The sequence below is a fragment of the Gallus gallus genome, chromosome Z, assembly GCF_016699485.2.
Source record: "Gallus gallus isolate bGalGal1 chromosome Z, bGalGal1.mat.broiler.GRCg7b, whole genome shotgun sequence".
In the NCBI taxonomy this organism is placed as follows: Eukaryota; Metazoa; Chordata; class Aves; order Galliformes; family Phasianidae; genus Gallus; species Gallus gallus.
In genome coordinates, this window is record NC_052572.1 from 2,302,039 (window position 1) to 2,317,977 (window position 15,939).

At 42.0% G+C, this 15,939-nt stretch overlaps 1 protein-coding gene across 1 annotated transcript in view; it reads left to right on the forward strand.

Annotated features, from left to right (window-relative positions):
- LOXHD1 (lipoxygenase homology domains 1) overlaps positions 1 to 15,939 on the forward strand; it is a 149,206-nt gene that overhangs the window by 83,294 nt on the left and 49,973 nt on the right. Inside the window, exons 20-28 of the mRNA XM_025144978.3 lie at positions 58 to 212; positions 1,479 to 1,612; positions 2,168 to 2,316; positions 3,552 to 3,656; positions 4,354 to 4,482; positions 5,103 to 5,267; positions 9,066 to 9,247; positions 11,340 to 11,456; positions 15,273 to 15,435. Of these exons, the coding sequence (XP_025000746.3) occupies positions 58 to 212; positions 1,479 to 1,612; positions 2,168 to 2,316; positions 3,552 to 3,656; positions 4,354 to 4,482; positions 5,103 to 5,267; positions 9,066 to 9,247; positions 11,340 to 11,456; positions 15,273 to 15,435 (1,299 nt within the window). The remainder of the gene's footprint in view (positions 1 to 57; positions 213 to 1,478; positions 1,613 to 2,167; positions 2,317 to 3,551; positions 3,657 to 4,353; positions 4,483 to 5,102; positions 5,268 to 9,065; positions 9,248 to 11,339; positions 11,457 to 15,272; positions 15,436 to 15,939) is intronic.

Genomic DNA, 15,939 nt, shown 5'->3' on the forward strand with positions numbered 1-15,939 from the left:
GATGCTACATAGCTATTCCTGGGCTTCTTTCATCTCCTTTTACAATTTCACTTGCAGAGAATACATACGAAGTCCACGTTCTCACTGGCAGCGTGTGGGGATCTGGGACAGATGCTAATGTCTTCTTGAGTATCTATGGTATAGAAAGAGGAGACACGGGTGAGCGCCAGCTGAAGAGGTCCAATAACCTCAACAAGTTTGAAAAGGGCCAGGTAATGCATGAACTCAACTCACTCGAGCAAGACAAAGGCTGGCAGAGCTCTCTAAGATATCATTCTAGACATACCTTACCATCTCTTCCTTATAAGGCTCTGTAGGTTTCTTCTTTCAGCTTAATGCTCAGATGTGTTTTATTTCTGAATAGGATTATTGAAGTAAAATAACCTCAAAATGCTTTCCAGAGAAAATTAATCTGGGTATTAGGCTGAATATTCTCCCGCGTTGGAGCTACCTTTCTCATCTGCTTCCTGTAAGTGTTCTGGTAATAACACTTCCTGCCAGGAATACCTGAAAACCACAAACTTTATATTGATATTGGAGAGCATTTGTGTGGCAGTTCAAGCACATCGGTATTTAGATTGCAAATAAGCTTCCAAATGCTCTACTCAGTGAGTCAGGGTATAAAAGCAATATCACACAGCGTGCTATGATTAGGTTATGATCCGATCCAATTAAACAACATCATTGTAGATTATATATTTGCCATAAAAATGCTTATGAACAAATATCAAGCAACTGTTATAGCCCAAAATCATTCAAGGAATAATTTTGACTAACAAGGAATCAAAGAGACAATAAGCAGCAATGGAAAACTTGCAATTAGAGAAAAAAAAAAGAGTCTAAGGTTGTTAAATAAGCTGTTAGCTGTGATTTATGAGCTTGGCACGGGTGAAACTGCAACCTGCACACGGTTCTTCATTCAGTGGGAAGAGCTCCAGGCTGCAAATGTAACATTCTCTGCTCCTGGGAGTAGAAACCCAACGTCTGCTAACAAGTTAATCACGTTAAGATGTTTAAAGTGTTATGACAACAGGGCCCATCCTGTCACGCTAATGCTGCTAATAAATGAGCCTCATGGTTGTGGTAAATGACAAAAATCTGCAGATTGAAATAAAGCACATGGAGGCACAGAGAGGAGTTTCTGTGAAGTTAATGTGTTTATGTCCAGTTCCAGATTCAGACTAAGGGAAATGCTAACCCTGCAAGTAATGAGATTTAGGAGAGTTAAACCTATGTGGAAGATGGGATGAGGTAAAGAAAGGAGGGAAGAGTTCTGCAGTTCTGTGGCTGTCTCTGCCTCGTAGAAGTCAAGCATGAATGTTAAAGAGAGGCCACAGCTCTCTCGTGATTTTAATACGTCCATCCTAGGAATACAGGGAAACCTACAAACATCTTACAAGCAAATTATGCAGTCCCAGCTAACGCCTCTCTTTTCCCCTTTCCGGAAAAGAGTTATTTTCCTCTTGCCTCCTGAACAGGTGGATGTGTTCACCATCAAAGCCATTGACCTGGGTGAGCTGAAGAAGCTGCGGATCCGCCATGATAACTCTGGTAGTAGCCCAAGCTGGTTCCTGGAGAGAGTAGAGATTGTTGACCTCAAGGAAAGCACCACGTGAGCAGCCCAGTGCACCCTTTTCGTATGGTTGAAAAAGGGGCCACGTTCTCCCAGACAGCTGTGTGAACAAAGAGCGTCTTTTAGGAAACCATAAATACAGGCTTTACATTGAGTGGGAACTTGTTTACAAGATGCACAGTGTGTTGGTGGGTGGGACTGTTCATAAGGACCTCAAGATGGGTCCACTCTTCCTAAGTGGAATAAAATGCCTGAGAGGCCCTAGGATTCCTTGAGTTTTTTAAATTCTTCTGACTGTGAAAAGGAAAAGGATTCGGTCATAGAGGGCTGACAGCTCAGCCCCAAAACAGCACTTTTCAGTAAGCGCTCACTAACCAGTATATGGATTAAGTTTTCGCAAACAATACCAAAGCTCAAGGATGGAAACAGATGTATTGTTCAGCTTCGGGCAATGTTCATGCTATTTTTTTTGTTTGTTTGTTTGTTTGCTTTGTTTTTGTTTTATCATAAAGCAGCTTCTGGTCTGTGCTTATTTGCGTCGTTAAAGCCTGTGAAGCCCTGTGTAAGTGCCGGGTGCTGCTGTCATTCTTGTAGGTATTATTTCCCGTGCCAGCGGTGGTTAGCAGTTGAGGAGGATGATGGCCAAATTGTCAGGGAGCTGGTCCCAGTGGATGAAGCATTTGTAAAGAAAGATTCGGAAAACGATGGCCAGTCTCTTGCAACGCTGGGCCTGGAACAGAAAGGTCGATGTTAGCCTTGTGTTTCTTCCAGTGTGGGGTTGAAAAGGAACCATATTATTAGCACTTCTATGGGGCAACACCTGTTAATATTTACTGGTCTGTAATTCAGCCCCAGTCATGAAGTTTTCAGGTGTGAATGAAGTGTGAAGTGCATATCAGCCAGTTAAGAGCGGACACTCCTCTCTTTTAGATGATTTAATAATCTTGCAAGGTTGGCCAAGAAGCCAGGAAGACGGATAATATGTTTAATCATCATCTCTCAGCTGAAACATACATTGGTTGTTAAAATGTAAGGCATAAATCTCAGCCAGTTCATATCATGGACATGGAATGTTTAAATATTTCTACATGAAACCAAGCAGAGATTAAGTATGATCAGGGAAACAGAAGAGACCTAAGTTTGTCTTGGTTTCCATCTTGGTGCTTATGACTGTTGTCCTCCAGAATACCTTCATCTCTTATGCAACATAGTTTTGCATAGAACAATGATATCCTCTGATGCAGTGAAGTGCTGAGTGCCCACAACTTCCACTGGCTTCACTGCCTGCAGAAGGTCATAAACTCTCCCTTAGTTCTCCCTCCATAAGCTTTTGAATACATGAATATTTTCCACAAATTGAATAATTCTTCAGCTCAGCAGGACCAGCTGGTTGAGCAGCATCTTGGAAACCACATATCTGTCTACTGCAGAAGCTGCTATCAGAAACCTGGAGTCAGTTTTTGTAGCTCGGTGAAGGCTATGTGAGACTTACCCATTTTTTAATGAGTTTACTACAGCTGCTAGATGATGGTGCAATAGGAAAACCTCTATTGATACTACTGAGAAAGGAGTGTCTGTGAATATTAACCATGTATATTGAAGTGTATGTCACTTCTGATATGAATAAAATGCACTTATATTATATGGTGATATCAGAATAAAGAGACTTTTTTTTTTTTTTTCAAGAGGTAGTATGGTAGTTGATAGAAACATCTCTGAGGAGCCTTAGAGATGTCCAAGAAGCAAACAGGAAACTTTTCTCGTCTTTAAATATGCAGACAATGCAGTGAATGAGTGGAGCAGTAGAGGAACATGCAACCAGATAGCCCTGCTCACAGCATATGGCAGGAAATGGAGTTTGCAATATGGCTGTAATCAGTCAAAATAGAACTCAAACCAAACACACACATGCAGTGAAAAGTAGAATTCATTCTTACTCAGACATCACACTCTTAAACTAGGATATTTTATCTGACAGCTAAATCCACGACGTACATTGTGAAAGTGAAAACTGGGGACAAGAAGAATGCTGGAACAGATGCCAACGTCTTCATCACTCTCTATGGAAGTAAAGATGATACAGGTATGGATCCATGTGATGGAAAGAGATAGCACCTCACTGGTGGATGTAACTGTCTGGAAAGACAGGTTGTTGTTTCTTTTTGCCTCCTCAAAACCGATTCCTCAATCCTTTTTAGGACAACTGCATGTTCTCGCTGTCTATGCATACACAGTGTTAGCTGGGAGCATACCACCAGCTGCTGTAAATCACTGCCAAACTCTGAGATGCTGATTTGCACCAGCTGCTGGTCTGAAGGCTTTAATTTCAATTATAGAAACAGCACATTTGCCTGGGACTACATTGCTGAGCAGTGAATGTGGTGAATGATTTGCTTTCCTCAGCAGTGAATCAGAATGCTCCTGAAATCCAGCCCTGCTCTGCCTTGTTGAGTGGCCCAGAAGTATCTCATCAGCTGATGAGACGTGTGGGGGGACTGATGCATGTCAGCGTGTAAGGGAGCTGATGGGTAGGGCCCATCTTGCTAGCCATAAACACAGCCCAGCAGCACTGGGTGGCATTGCCAGCGGATCCCTCAAGAAAGGGGCTTTTTGGGGTGATGTGGATACAGGTTTGGGTTCAGAGGGCAGGAGGACAAAGCTCAGATCTCAAGATGAAAAGCTGTTTTTCACATTTTATTCATTTCCATTGTTCCACTGTTGACATTCCCAGAGGATTTGTTTCACATGCCGAACAATGTCCCTTTGCATTGCCACAACAGGGATAGTCAGCCTGAAGGCCTCAAAGCTTAACAAGAACAAATTTGAGCGTGGGAAGATAGATGAGTTTACAGTCGAGTCTGTCGACATTGGAGACCTGAAAAAAATCAAGATAGGCCATGACAATGCAGGTAAGATAACATGCTTTGTAGGTTAGTATTTCTGCTTGATCTGGCATATTATTGTATAAAATAACCTTCCACCTAGTCCCCAGATTTACCTTTTGTTGATGAATCCTTTCTGCCACTTCGGCTGTTGCTGTCACTATTTTTCTGTAATGCTAAAACAAAAGTAAAAAAAACAACAAAAAACCTGGAAGTTTTTCTTGTTCCAGAAGGGACCCATAGATTTCTCTGATCTATCAATATTTTTGTGTGGTTTTTTTTTTTTCCTCATTATCAAGTGCTAGCTGCTTTTCAAACATAGATGTGTCTCCAACACAAACAAGAGAAGCTCTGATAGGATACATGGATTCCTTCCAAGGGATAAATTGAAAACTTTCCTCTTAATTCAAATTAGTCCAAGCAATGGAGTAATTAGCACTTTCATAAATGCACCTTTAACTTGTTGCAATGCAGAGACATAAAGTGTGTTATCTCAAGCCTGGCCGATCACTTGCAATGATCTTTTATGATTTCTATTCCATTGGCAAAAGAGAGGAAGATTAAATTATCTGAGGCCTGGAAGGTAATGATTCTCTTGCTCCTTTTCTGTAAAGGATTTGTTATTCCCTGTATCTTTCCAACCACAGGTAATTCGAATGGCTGGTTTCTGGAATGGGTGGAAATCGATGCCCCATCCCTGGGACAGTGCCTCAAGTTCCCTTGTGGCCGTTGGCTGGATAAATCAGAGGATGATGGAGCCATCGAGAGATTCATCTTCCCTGCAGAACTGCAGACAACAGAATATATCCCATGTGAGCAAAATGCTATTTCCCCAGTATACGGCCATCGTTACAGAAGATAAGATCTCCCCAGCTCATGTAGTTGTATTGGCTTGGCTTCTCCCTGGAACTGTCTTTGAGAAATTTATGAATACATAAGATGTCAGTTTGTTCAGTTACTCCAACGAAGGTCTTCTGGGCTCTCTAGACAAATGCTTCATGTACTTGCAAAATCAGAGTGTCACTAGAAGCTATGTGGCTTTCTTTGTGTGTCTTTTTGCTCCCTCTTGCTCTTTCATCTCCAGGTCTCTAGCCGATTTCAAGCTGGCTTTGTAGCCTCCAGTTTCCCTTTGATCTTGCTGCATTCTAACATTACTGTTTCTGTTGTCAAAGCAAACTCTTGTGGTCTCACTTCCAAGCCTTAGTCTCACTGGTGCCCTTTGCATTTCACACACCTCTCTTGCTGAAGGACCCTCTTCCATAGTTTCTCTGATGCGTTGCTCTTCTGATAGTGTTGCCTCAGTCTTCATCTTTCAAGATTTAACATTTTCTTCCTTAATCTTCATTTTCCTCTAATTTAATGTTTGGGGTATACCCAGTGCCAATACCAAAAGCCTTCCACCTGCAGTTACTCATTTAGGCATCTAGTAGTTAGATCTTCCCAATCTCTCTATTTCTGACTCAATTTCCTTCTTCGTAAGTAATTGTAAGAATAACTACATGGAAGACTGTCAACTGCTTCAACTTCATTTTGACTCTCAACACTATGGTAGATGCTGAAGGTCTCTTTCACACTCTGGCTGGCTTCCCTCCAGCCTCCATATGCATATATTCTGCAGTCTGGAAGTTAAAATTTTCTTTCTTTTCTGAAGATCCAATCCTGCCCCATTATCTGACCAAGATGTTTCTCACGTCTTTCTCTTCCTAAACTGTCTTAAGTGGAAGAATGGACACTCCTTGTTTCCTTTTCCACTTCCATCAGACTCATAGAAGATATTATAGTCTTTTATGTTTGGAAGAATTGGTAGATATGGTGAATCAGAATTGTTCAGGTTGGAAAAGACCTTAAAAATCATCAAGTCCAAACATGACCTAACCATACTACCCTTAACTCTAACAACCCTCCGCTAAATCATGTCCCTGAGCACCACATCCAGGGATGGTGACTCAACCACCTCCCTGAGGAGCCTATTCCAGTGACTAACAATCCCTTCCGTAAAGTTGTTATAAGTTCATATGTAATATGTCCATACAAATTAATATTACCCAGACCTTGTTTGTGCTTCTCAGCAGGTTTTTCCATATTATCCCAGTCAATGTGCATTTGGATGCAGATGTTGACTATATAATTTATTAATATCCCAGCTTATAACAGCTAGAGTTTCTGGAATGCCATGCTGTTGAGTATACTGTGTGTAAACCTGATTTTTGTCAGCATATGAAAATAGCTGGCCAAAAGTCGCACCAAACTGAGCATCAGCTCAGGCAATTTCACCATTTAAACCATTCCTACCACACTATTTACTACATTCTGGCTCCCTAAATACTAACCTAGCAGCTCCAGTCTGCCACAGGTGTCTAAAATAACTGTTTTAGACTTGGATGACTCCTGCCAGAATGTTTTCTTGAAGAACAAATGATGAAAACATGTCATCAGCAGCCCAATTAAAACCATGCCTGTGGGGATACTGTTTTAAAAGCGCCATGTAAATGGAATGGGAGTCTGACAGCTAAAAGTTGTGCTGCCAGTGACCTTGTTACAGTGCCACTTTGCTGATTCAGTTCTAAGCTGATATTAATATTCAAGCAGCAAGAGCAAGCAACAGAGACTTCAGTAGCGAAAGTCATTCCTAATTCATAATGCATAGCATGCGATTTTTGGTCTCCAGGATTATTCCCTCCCCTTATGTATTGGAGAAATGATGCTAGTTTACCTGGAGCAAAGCAGAGAAGATTTCATTGAGTTGGGCAGAAGGAATATTAAGTACCTCCAGGCTGACTCTGTTGAAGAAAACTTCTTCATCTCCATTCTCCTGAGAACTGTGGTTAGAGAGCCTGATCTTTAATGAATGATTCGCCTCTGATGTGCTTAATCAGAGTTACTCCAGCATTAACAGATACGGTGCCAGGAGTGTCCCCTCTACCTGAATGGAAATTCTGGATCTGAAACGTGGCACAAAACGCTGCTGTGTAATGAATAGCAGAGGTGACTGAAGCCACTGCAGCATGGGAGGGTGCAGATGGCAGCAGCTGGAAAGATTGTGGAAAGTGGTGGGCGGTGTACGAAGGAGAGACCTGGTGGTAGCATCAGGTTCTGAGATCTGTGCATGTGGGTAATGAGATGGAGTGCAGGCATAGTGCCTGCCTAAAGCAAGGAGAGGTCCCTGCAGCTAACAGGGGGTGGCCACGGCATGGATTCACCCACAGATTTCAGAGATGATTTAAAGAGAGGGAGATGGGACTCCGTCTAGCAAATGGAACTTACACATCCTCATGGTGTTGAAGTGTCTGACCTCACAGAATGACAGAATCTCCCTCTTATCAACAGATGTTTGGTCATCCACAGGCAGGTTCACAGATTGATTCATAGGTTTGGAAAATGATTCACGGAATCCCAGAATCATTAAGACTGGAAAAGAACTTCAAGGTCTCTAAGTCCAACCCCAGCCTGTGTCCCCAAGTGCCACATCTCCACAGTTCTCAAACACCTCCAGGGACAATGACTCCAGCACTTCCCTGGGCAGCCTGTGCCAATGCCTGACCACTCTTTTGGAGTATAAATTCTTCAGCTAACCCTGAGGAAGATGCCCGTGTTTCCTTTTCTGGCTCTTTGTCCAAACTTTATTGACTTCAGTGATTGCATTGCATTGGCTAGAAGGGGTATTTACACACCTACCTGACGTACAGATGTTTGAACATTGGTTTCCTAGTCAGTGAGCTGAGCAGCATCTCACCTTGGAAACAGGAGTTGGAAGGGACTTGACCAAGGATATCCAGCAAACCTGTAGCAGAGACAGGGACAGAGACGCAGGCTTATTCCTCCATCAGTTCTGTTCCTCAGCAAGCCCAGTTGGACTCAGGACTGCGAAGCTGTGAAGACAGAGAAGGACAAGAGAAAGTATGACATTATTTTAGTAATGGGGTGTTCTGTAGAAACCAAGGGAAGAGAGTAAGAAAGTATGTAGAAGCTTGATCCGTACTGTCCTGCATTCACCATTCACCTGCTGGAGTTTTACCATGTTTCCAAGGTGTTAAGGACTGTATGTTGTCAGAGAAAAAAAATGATACTATTAGAAAAATAGGGCAGAGTGGATAGCAAAAGCTTTTATTTTTATTTTTATTTTTTCCTTCTGATTGACTTTTGTCACTTGTTTAGTAGTGAAAGCAGTAGGACATTTTCTACAAAGCTACCCTGAATATTTATCCGCTGCCTCCGGTTGGTTTAACTTTGTCCATCTGCTGAGTTGCTCTGAATTTTGTCAGCTCCTGGTTTGCTTTAAGACATGAGCTGTTGAAGTGAATCCTCCTTCACTGTCTTAATGTAGCCAGTATAAACATACTGAGCATTTTCTGATCATATGATTACTTTCAAAATCTCAGTAAATTGAGATGAATGAAGGTCAATTGGCTCTGTAGGGATAAAGGAAATTCCTCTGGATGCTCATAATACTGATCAGCTTCTAAGTGGGCAGAAGTGTAATTCCTACTCTGTCCTCTTCAGCTGTTCAGTTTTCTAATCCAGATTTTTTTACTTTAAAATATTCTTAGGAACATCGTTCTGCTGCTTGCTGACTTTTTTCTATTACTATTTTCTGCCATTTCCTACCTCAGTTGTTCCTTATGAGATTACAGTCTACACCAGCGATATCTTTGGAGCTGGCACAGATGCAGATGTCTTCATTGTTCTTTATGGAAGTGATGGGATCTGCACTCAGCAAAAATCCCTGTGCCTCAACAAGAGAGAGCAACGGATGTACTTTGAGAGGAACTCAGTGAATCAGTTCATTGTGGAGGTAAAATCAAATATGTTTGCTCTCATCTCAGATTGCTTTGGGGGGATTAGGAAGAGAAAATGTAGTGAAGTGGGAAATTTTTCTCTTATTGGGAAAGGTATTTTTCTCTTTTACTCTATTCTACTGCACACTTACCGTGTATTGCAGCATATCATTTCTCACTGAGATCCATTTAGTAGCTGCTCAAAGTTATCAACACACAGTGTACCTGTGGCCTAGTGCCATATTAAACCCTGTAAGGGCTGATTTAATTCTGTCTCATACCTGAGGTGTACCAAGACTTGGACATGGAAGCTTGCCTCTCCTTGTGAAGTCGAGAGGCATTTTGGAAGGTCAGTGCATAGGTGCATGTACATCTTCCATTTCCTAGACCGTAACTGATATCAGTCTCTGAAATGAGGTGCCCCATATTGAAGTTCACTTTTCATCCTTTCATGCTCCTGTTTCACCAGATGGTGCTGAAGGAGCCGGTCCATAATCCTCACTGCTTAGGTATGGCTTCATTTGGGTTGGGTAGGTTCGCTGCGTGGCTTTCTGAATACCACAGACCAACTCTTTGGAAGGCCTCATCAACAGTTTCCTGAAGAATTCACACATGTGTAAGCAAATAATAAACCAGCACATGTAAATCACTGTGTTCATTTGCACTGACAGTATTCGGTGAATCCTATTTGTCAAATATTCCTATTGCTGAGAAGCTGTGAGAGGCAAAAACACAGGCACTCCTGCCCTGATCTGCTCTTTCAACATTACTTAATGCACTCACCTTCGCTCCCTGGGTACAAAGCCAACACTGACCTCATGGAGTGCTTTACAACCTCTGCGTGCTTTGAGTTTTGTTTCTGTAGAATAATTGAAGTCAAATCTTAAAACAAACTTTTAAACAAGTTGAAGTGATTCCAGACGGTACTGTGGTAATGTGGAATGAATCATAAAATAAGTCCCCATTGTGATTCCTTAAAAACAAAGAATATTACTCATTTTGGAGGTCTTTCCACGGAGTTTTTCAAAGCAGTGGTGGCATTAATACATAGGTACACATCCTAAACTGAATTTATTTTTATTTCTTTATTCCATAACATTTCTTTTAGGTTTGTCAGAACATGAGAGGTCAGTAATTTTCTTCAAGGGAACAATGAAAATGCACTTTGTTCTCCATACTCATAGCATATTATTAACCTGTCCCCAGACTTAGAATCACGAAATCATAGAATAAATGCAACGTAATTATTTTGCAATTTGTGCTTTCTGAGTTGATTGCTGATGTCTTTGCTTCAGTATGAGACAATTTTGTTAGCTGAGGAGAGAAGGGAGTGATCTCCAGTGGTGTAAATTGAGAAGTTTGGTTTTTTAATGTTCTCAAAGAACAAAAGATTCCAAGTCCCTGTGGAAACCCCAGTGTGTTTTTACTGTGCACAAAGGAGTTCTGCAGCCAGCTTTGTTTCTTCAAAGGCCAACTGCACAAAAGCTTGCACAAAAAAATAACCAAGGTGTTGCTTTGCAGCAGATGTATTTTCTCCTGTTCAGGCTTCTAGTAGGAAGTGGCTTAAAGGTAATATAGGTGTGACAAATTACTCCAGTAATACAGTGAGGCATAAAACCAAAACAGCTGCTTCATCAGATAGCGATCCTGTTGACTTCCTCAGAATGGCACTTGGATTCTGTGCAAGAACAAGAAAGGGAATGTGAAATGCCAAGCTGTTAATACCGTGCTTTGATCTCAAGGCTGTTTTCCCCGTGTTATAACAGTGCCCAGCCATCTAATCACGTAAGCACAGCACTATTCCAATTTCTAAAAGCATATTTTAATTCACAGTAATACAGAGAGGCTTGACTGGAGAAAAGAAATAAGTTTTAAGTATTGTTTTAAAAGTCACCTGTTGTTCATGCAGTAATCTTTCATGGAGTCTAGTGCTAGTGCTAGACCAACCACTAGACCAGGCTGCCCAGGACCCATCCAACCTGGCCTTGAACACCTTCAAGGATGGGACATCCACAACCTCTCTGGGAAACCTGTTCCAGCACCTCAGTCCCTCTGGTTGGTTCCTTTTTCTTTCATCATTCATTCTTTCTTTCTTTTTTTTTTTTTTAGCTGGAGGATGTTGGTGACATTATTGAAAAGATTCGCATAGGACACAATGGTGGGGGGCTGAACTCCGGATGGCACTTGGATCGTGTGGCAATTCGGAGACTGCTACCAAATGGGAAGGTAGGCTGGGAATCACATCACTCTGGAATAGGTCTCCACTGCACGCTGCTTCTATTTTCCAGCAAGGAACTTCAGTACACAAAGTGTGATTAATAGTGAGAAATGACTCCCCAGAGAGCAATGCATGTTAATGAACTTGCTAGAGCTTGGGAATTTGGAGGGCAACAAACATTTATTATCATGTTTTATTCTTCAAGTGTTTATTATACGACTCTGCAATCACTGTTTTTTAAAAGAGTGCTGCTTCCCTTGTAAATTTCGACTAGAATAGAGGTGTTTCCTCCTGGCAGTGGATGAGACGAAAGCAGTGAAGGTACTCCTAACCCTTTTGGGGGTCTTTGCTGCTGTCCATTTTTAGTGTGAAGGAGCAATCTGCCTGTTGGACTTGGAGGCAGTGTTGTACTGTGCCACTGAGCTGAAAGGGGAGATTTCTGAATTTGTACTTTTGCAAAGAGAAAGAGATACTGATAAAGAACTACAGACAACTACAGTTGTCCTTGCAGATATCTGCACTGCTGTGGCTGGGCATCCCTGAGCCCAGGGCTCATTCAGATAACTCTGTGCCAAGCTTACATATCTACAGTGCTCAAAAAATGCTGGGGTAGAGTGACAAGAGAGACCAAAGTTTCCTACTTTCATATATAGTTTTGTTTTGAACATTAACAAGGAATGAGGTGGAAAGTGCATGCACCATTTAAAAATGAAGGATATGATTGCTAAACACAGGCAAGAAATATTTCATTAGTCCCTTAATACTGAAAGAATAAATGAGGGCAAGCAAAAGGCCCATTGTTGTAAGCCTCATAATCTCTCCTATAAAAATCATTGTTAGGTCGCAGGAGTTTTGGTTGCATGTGCCAACAGGATTAAGGGAGCGCAGCCAAATTGGTCACCCTGCCCACGTAGGAAGCTGCTCCTTGGCCTTGCTTTGAATGCTGGATGTAGGAGCTGCAGTTGGTGTGGCTGCTGGCAAGTGGAAGTTCACACGAAAATCACCTCTTCAGGTCTATCTGTGTACTGACTAACTCTTATTTTGTACATCTTCATTATGTTTCTTAACAAAATGACATCATTATTGATGACAGTGGTTTTGGCCGTAGACAAGGGATAATGAGTAGGGCGATATGAAACAGTGTGGAAACCAAGGGAAAAGAGATTCCTGGGCTGCCTCTTTCTACAGCTGGGATCGACTGAACATGAGTTCAGTGTTGAGTGCTCAGCCATCACCCCAGGAATGGGCCCTGGGGGCTGTGCCATTGTTACAGAGATTTTAAAGGACAGATAGTGAGAAGTCTGGGGAAGTGGAAGAAGGGAGGAGGAAAACCATGAACACCTCAAAAAAACCCAAGAGATTTACAATTCTGCTGATCTTTTGATTATGGGATGGGAAAAAAAAAGAAGAAAGCAGAGCACTGCATGATGCTGCTGATCAGCAGCAGAATATTATGACCTGCCACAGGATAGCAATATGCTGCCAACGCTTCTAAAAGGCGTGCTACCTGATTAGACTGCTAAGATGCATCTAGATCTATCTGTAATGCTGCAAAAATAAAATGGGGTCAGTAACTTTTCAGATTAAATTGAAAGCACTTGGGTAGGGAACTAGAATTGTTGTTTGCCAGTAAACTCTGTCTTGGCATGCCAATTATGTCTGATAATTGTGTTTTATTTATTCCAACTTGGAGAAGGGCAAAGCACTGAATTCTAGCACGCTATCATACCCTACCTCTATCTTACAGTCAGGCTCATATTCTGATGAAACAAATTCTGTTTGTAGCTGAAAGAGGATTTTACCATGTGTAACATGAAACAATGCACTTAGTGTCACTTAAATATTAATGCAATCACTAACAAGGAAACTCCAATGAAAATTGTGACAATGACATGGTGATTAACAACAATGATGCAATTAACTCTTGCAGTAACTGTGCATTATTCCCCACTGTGCAGGCACTCAAGTCCCTGGATGTCGTATTACCAAGCAAGCAGCATTCATATCAATTGCAAGTAGTACCAACATGATCAGCTTTACAGAGTAGTTAAAAGCTTCAGCAAAAGAAGTGACTGAAGTGGGCTCTCTATGGGGAGAGAAGAGATTCAGCTCTGAAACACTGCTCTGGAAAGAGCTCTCTTCCCAGACTACGTGTGGGGAAATGGGTGCTGCAATTGCTGTTCACTGGCTCAGCATGCAGTGAGATGACGGAAGTTATGTGGTCAGACAGCCCATGCAGGGCTAGGGATGCAGAAGTAACGGTGTGGCCATATATACTGTATATACAGGCACTGTATTTTATTTATACAGCACTTGAAAGTAAAATATTTGAGTCATCACTGTTTTGTTTGACATTGTTTTGTACAAGTCATGCTCCAAACTACCTTATAGACCTAAACACTGCAGATCTGGGGTTAAGCGGAAGCATCACATGAAGCAGCAGGGAGGAGAAGTTGTGTTGTATTGACAGATTTGGGCTATCTGAGTTCAAAGTATGGTTCTGAGTAAGACACCCAATGACTTTATCACACAGGCTTGGAGGCATTCAGCTTCTGGAGTTCAGCTTTTCTGGGACCTGCTCATGCTAGGATAGCAGCACTGGAGAGTGGTGCACAACCCATTCCTCCCCTCCTTTATTTTATATTAACTTTTTACTATTTAAATATGAAAAAGAGTAAAGAAGTTTTCCTACTTTGATTTGCAACTAATGGAGGGAAATGGTGAAGTGGCCAATTGGAAAATGGCTCATTTTCTTCCTTCACTCTACTACTTTAACCTGAAACCAAGCTTTTCTCTGTTCAGACTTGTGGGCTCTGCAAGTTGCGTGATGGCTCATGCCCATTTCTTTATGAAGACATAGCCTGGGGTGCCCAGTGCACAGAAATCCTGCTCTTACCATCTTGGAGGCCTTACAGGAGTCTGCTGTTGATGAGTAGCCTGGGATTGGTTTCTACTGTTTTTGTTTCTTTGATGATAGAAATCATATTTGTTTCCACTAAAACAAAGTCAAAACAAAGGATCAAAAATTAAATCAGTATTTCTGTCCTCTTATTGCAAGTATGGGAACTGCCTGGAAACCAGCCTTAGTCACAGAATTACAGGGCAAAATCTTGAACCATTAACTGAGAAAAAAGCCCAAGTGACTTCAAAGAGAATGCTGACTAAGAAGGGATTGAAGAGGGGTTGCAGGGTCTCAATAAAACATGGCTTCAGTGGAAAGGGCACAGTCCTGATTAGGAGTTTGCAAGATCAAAAACTGGAGCCTGCTGGTAACAGAAGGGATCTACTGGATCATGTACCAGTCTCACACAGCCATTGGGAACACTGTTCTCTGCTACACTGTTCTCTGAGATGAAGCATGTGCAGTGCTCAGAGTCCTCAGATGCCTTCTTCATGTGGTCTGAATGACTGGGATAATTTGTCATATAAAAACATATGTTGTCTCAACAAACATACTCATGTGGGTTGGTTGCTGCAATGCACACTGTTTCGGGTCTGTGTATATACACGCTTCTCAAAGAGTGGTCAGGCACTGGAATGGGCTGCCCAGGGAGGTGGTGGAGTCACCGACCCTAGAGGTGTGCAAGGAACATTTAGACATTGTGCCGAGGGACGTGGATTAGTGAGAACTATTGGTGATAAGTGGATGGTTGGACTGGATGACCTGGTAGATCTTTTCCAACCTTGGTGGTTCTATGACTCTATGATTCTACATATATACATGAATTGAAAAGTCTTGCTTGCACAACAGAGCACTTTCAAAGGAGGTATGTTAACATGTGTTCCCTTTGCTTTGAAGAGATTCTCTGTCCTGTTTACTTCAGGGTTCAGAAACTATCACGTTTCCGTGTGAAAGATGGCTTGCAAAGTCTGAAGACGATGGTGAGATTATCCGAGAACTGGTACCTTCTGATATTTTTACTGAAAAGCTCATGAAGGATGGGACGCTTAAGCAGATAGAAGAAGAGGTTGAAGACCCATTGGAAGGTAATATGATGGTAGGAGTTAGAAGGGATCTATTTATCTGGGTGGGTGTTTGTTGGTTTTTTGTTGTTTTTTTTTCTTTGGAAAAAGTTTTGGATGTGTGGTTCAAGCAGAACTATTGGTGCTACCTGTCCACATTTCTTTCTCTTCCCATCCTCTGGCATCTGCTACATCTGAAGCACTTCTGTGCAATAATACCATTTCTTCTCCGAAAGAGTGGTCAGGCACTGGAACAGTCTGCCCAGGGAGATGGCTGAGTCACTGCCCCTGGAAGTATTCCAAAAACTTTTAGATGTGGTACTAAGGGACATGGTTTAGTGGGGTTGTATTGGTGGCAAGGTGAACAGTTGGACTGGGTGATCTTGGAGGTCTTTTCCAATTCGGGCAATTCTATGATTCTATGGTGTGTATAAGCTTGTTGCAGCTACCCTTCTGTGCAAACTCCATTTGCTCCTCTCTTTTGGTGCGCAGCAAATCAAAATCTTGACCAGGCTCTGCAAACATCTC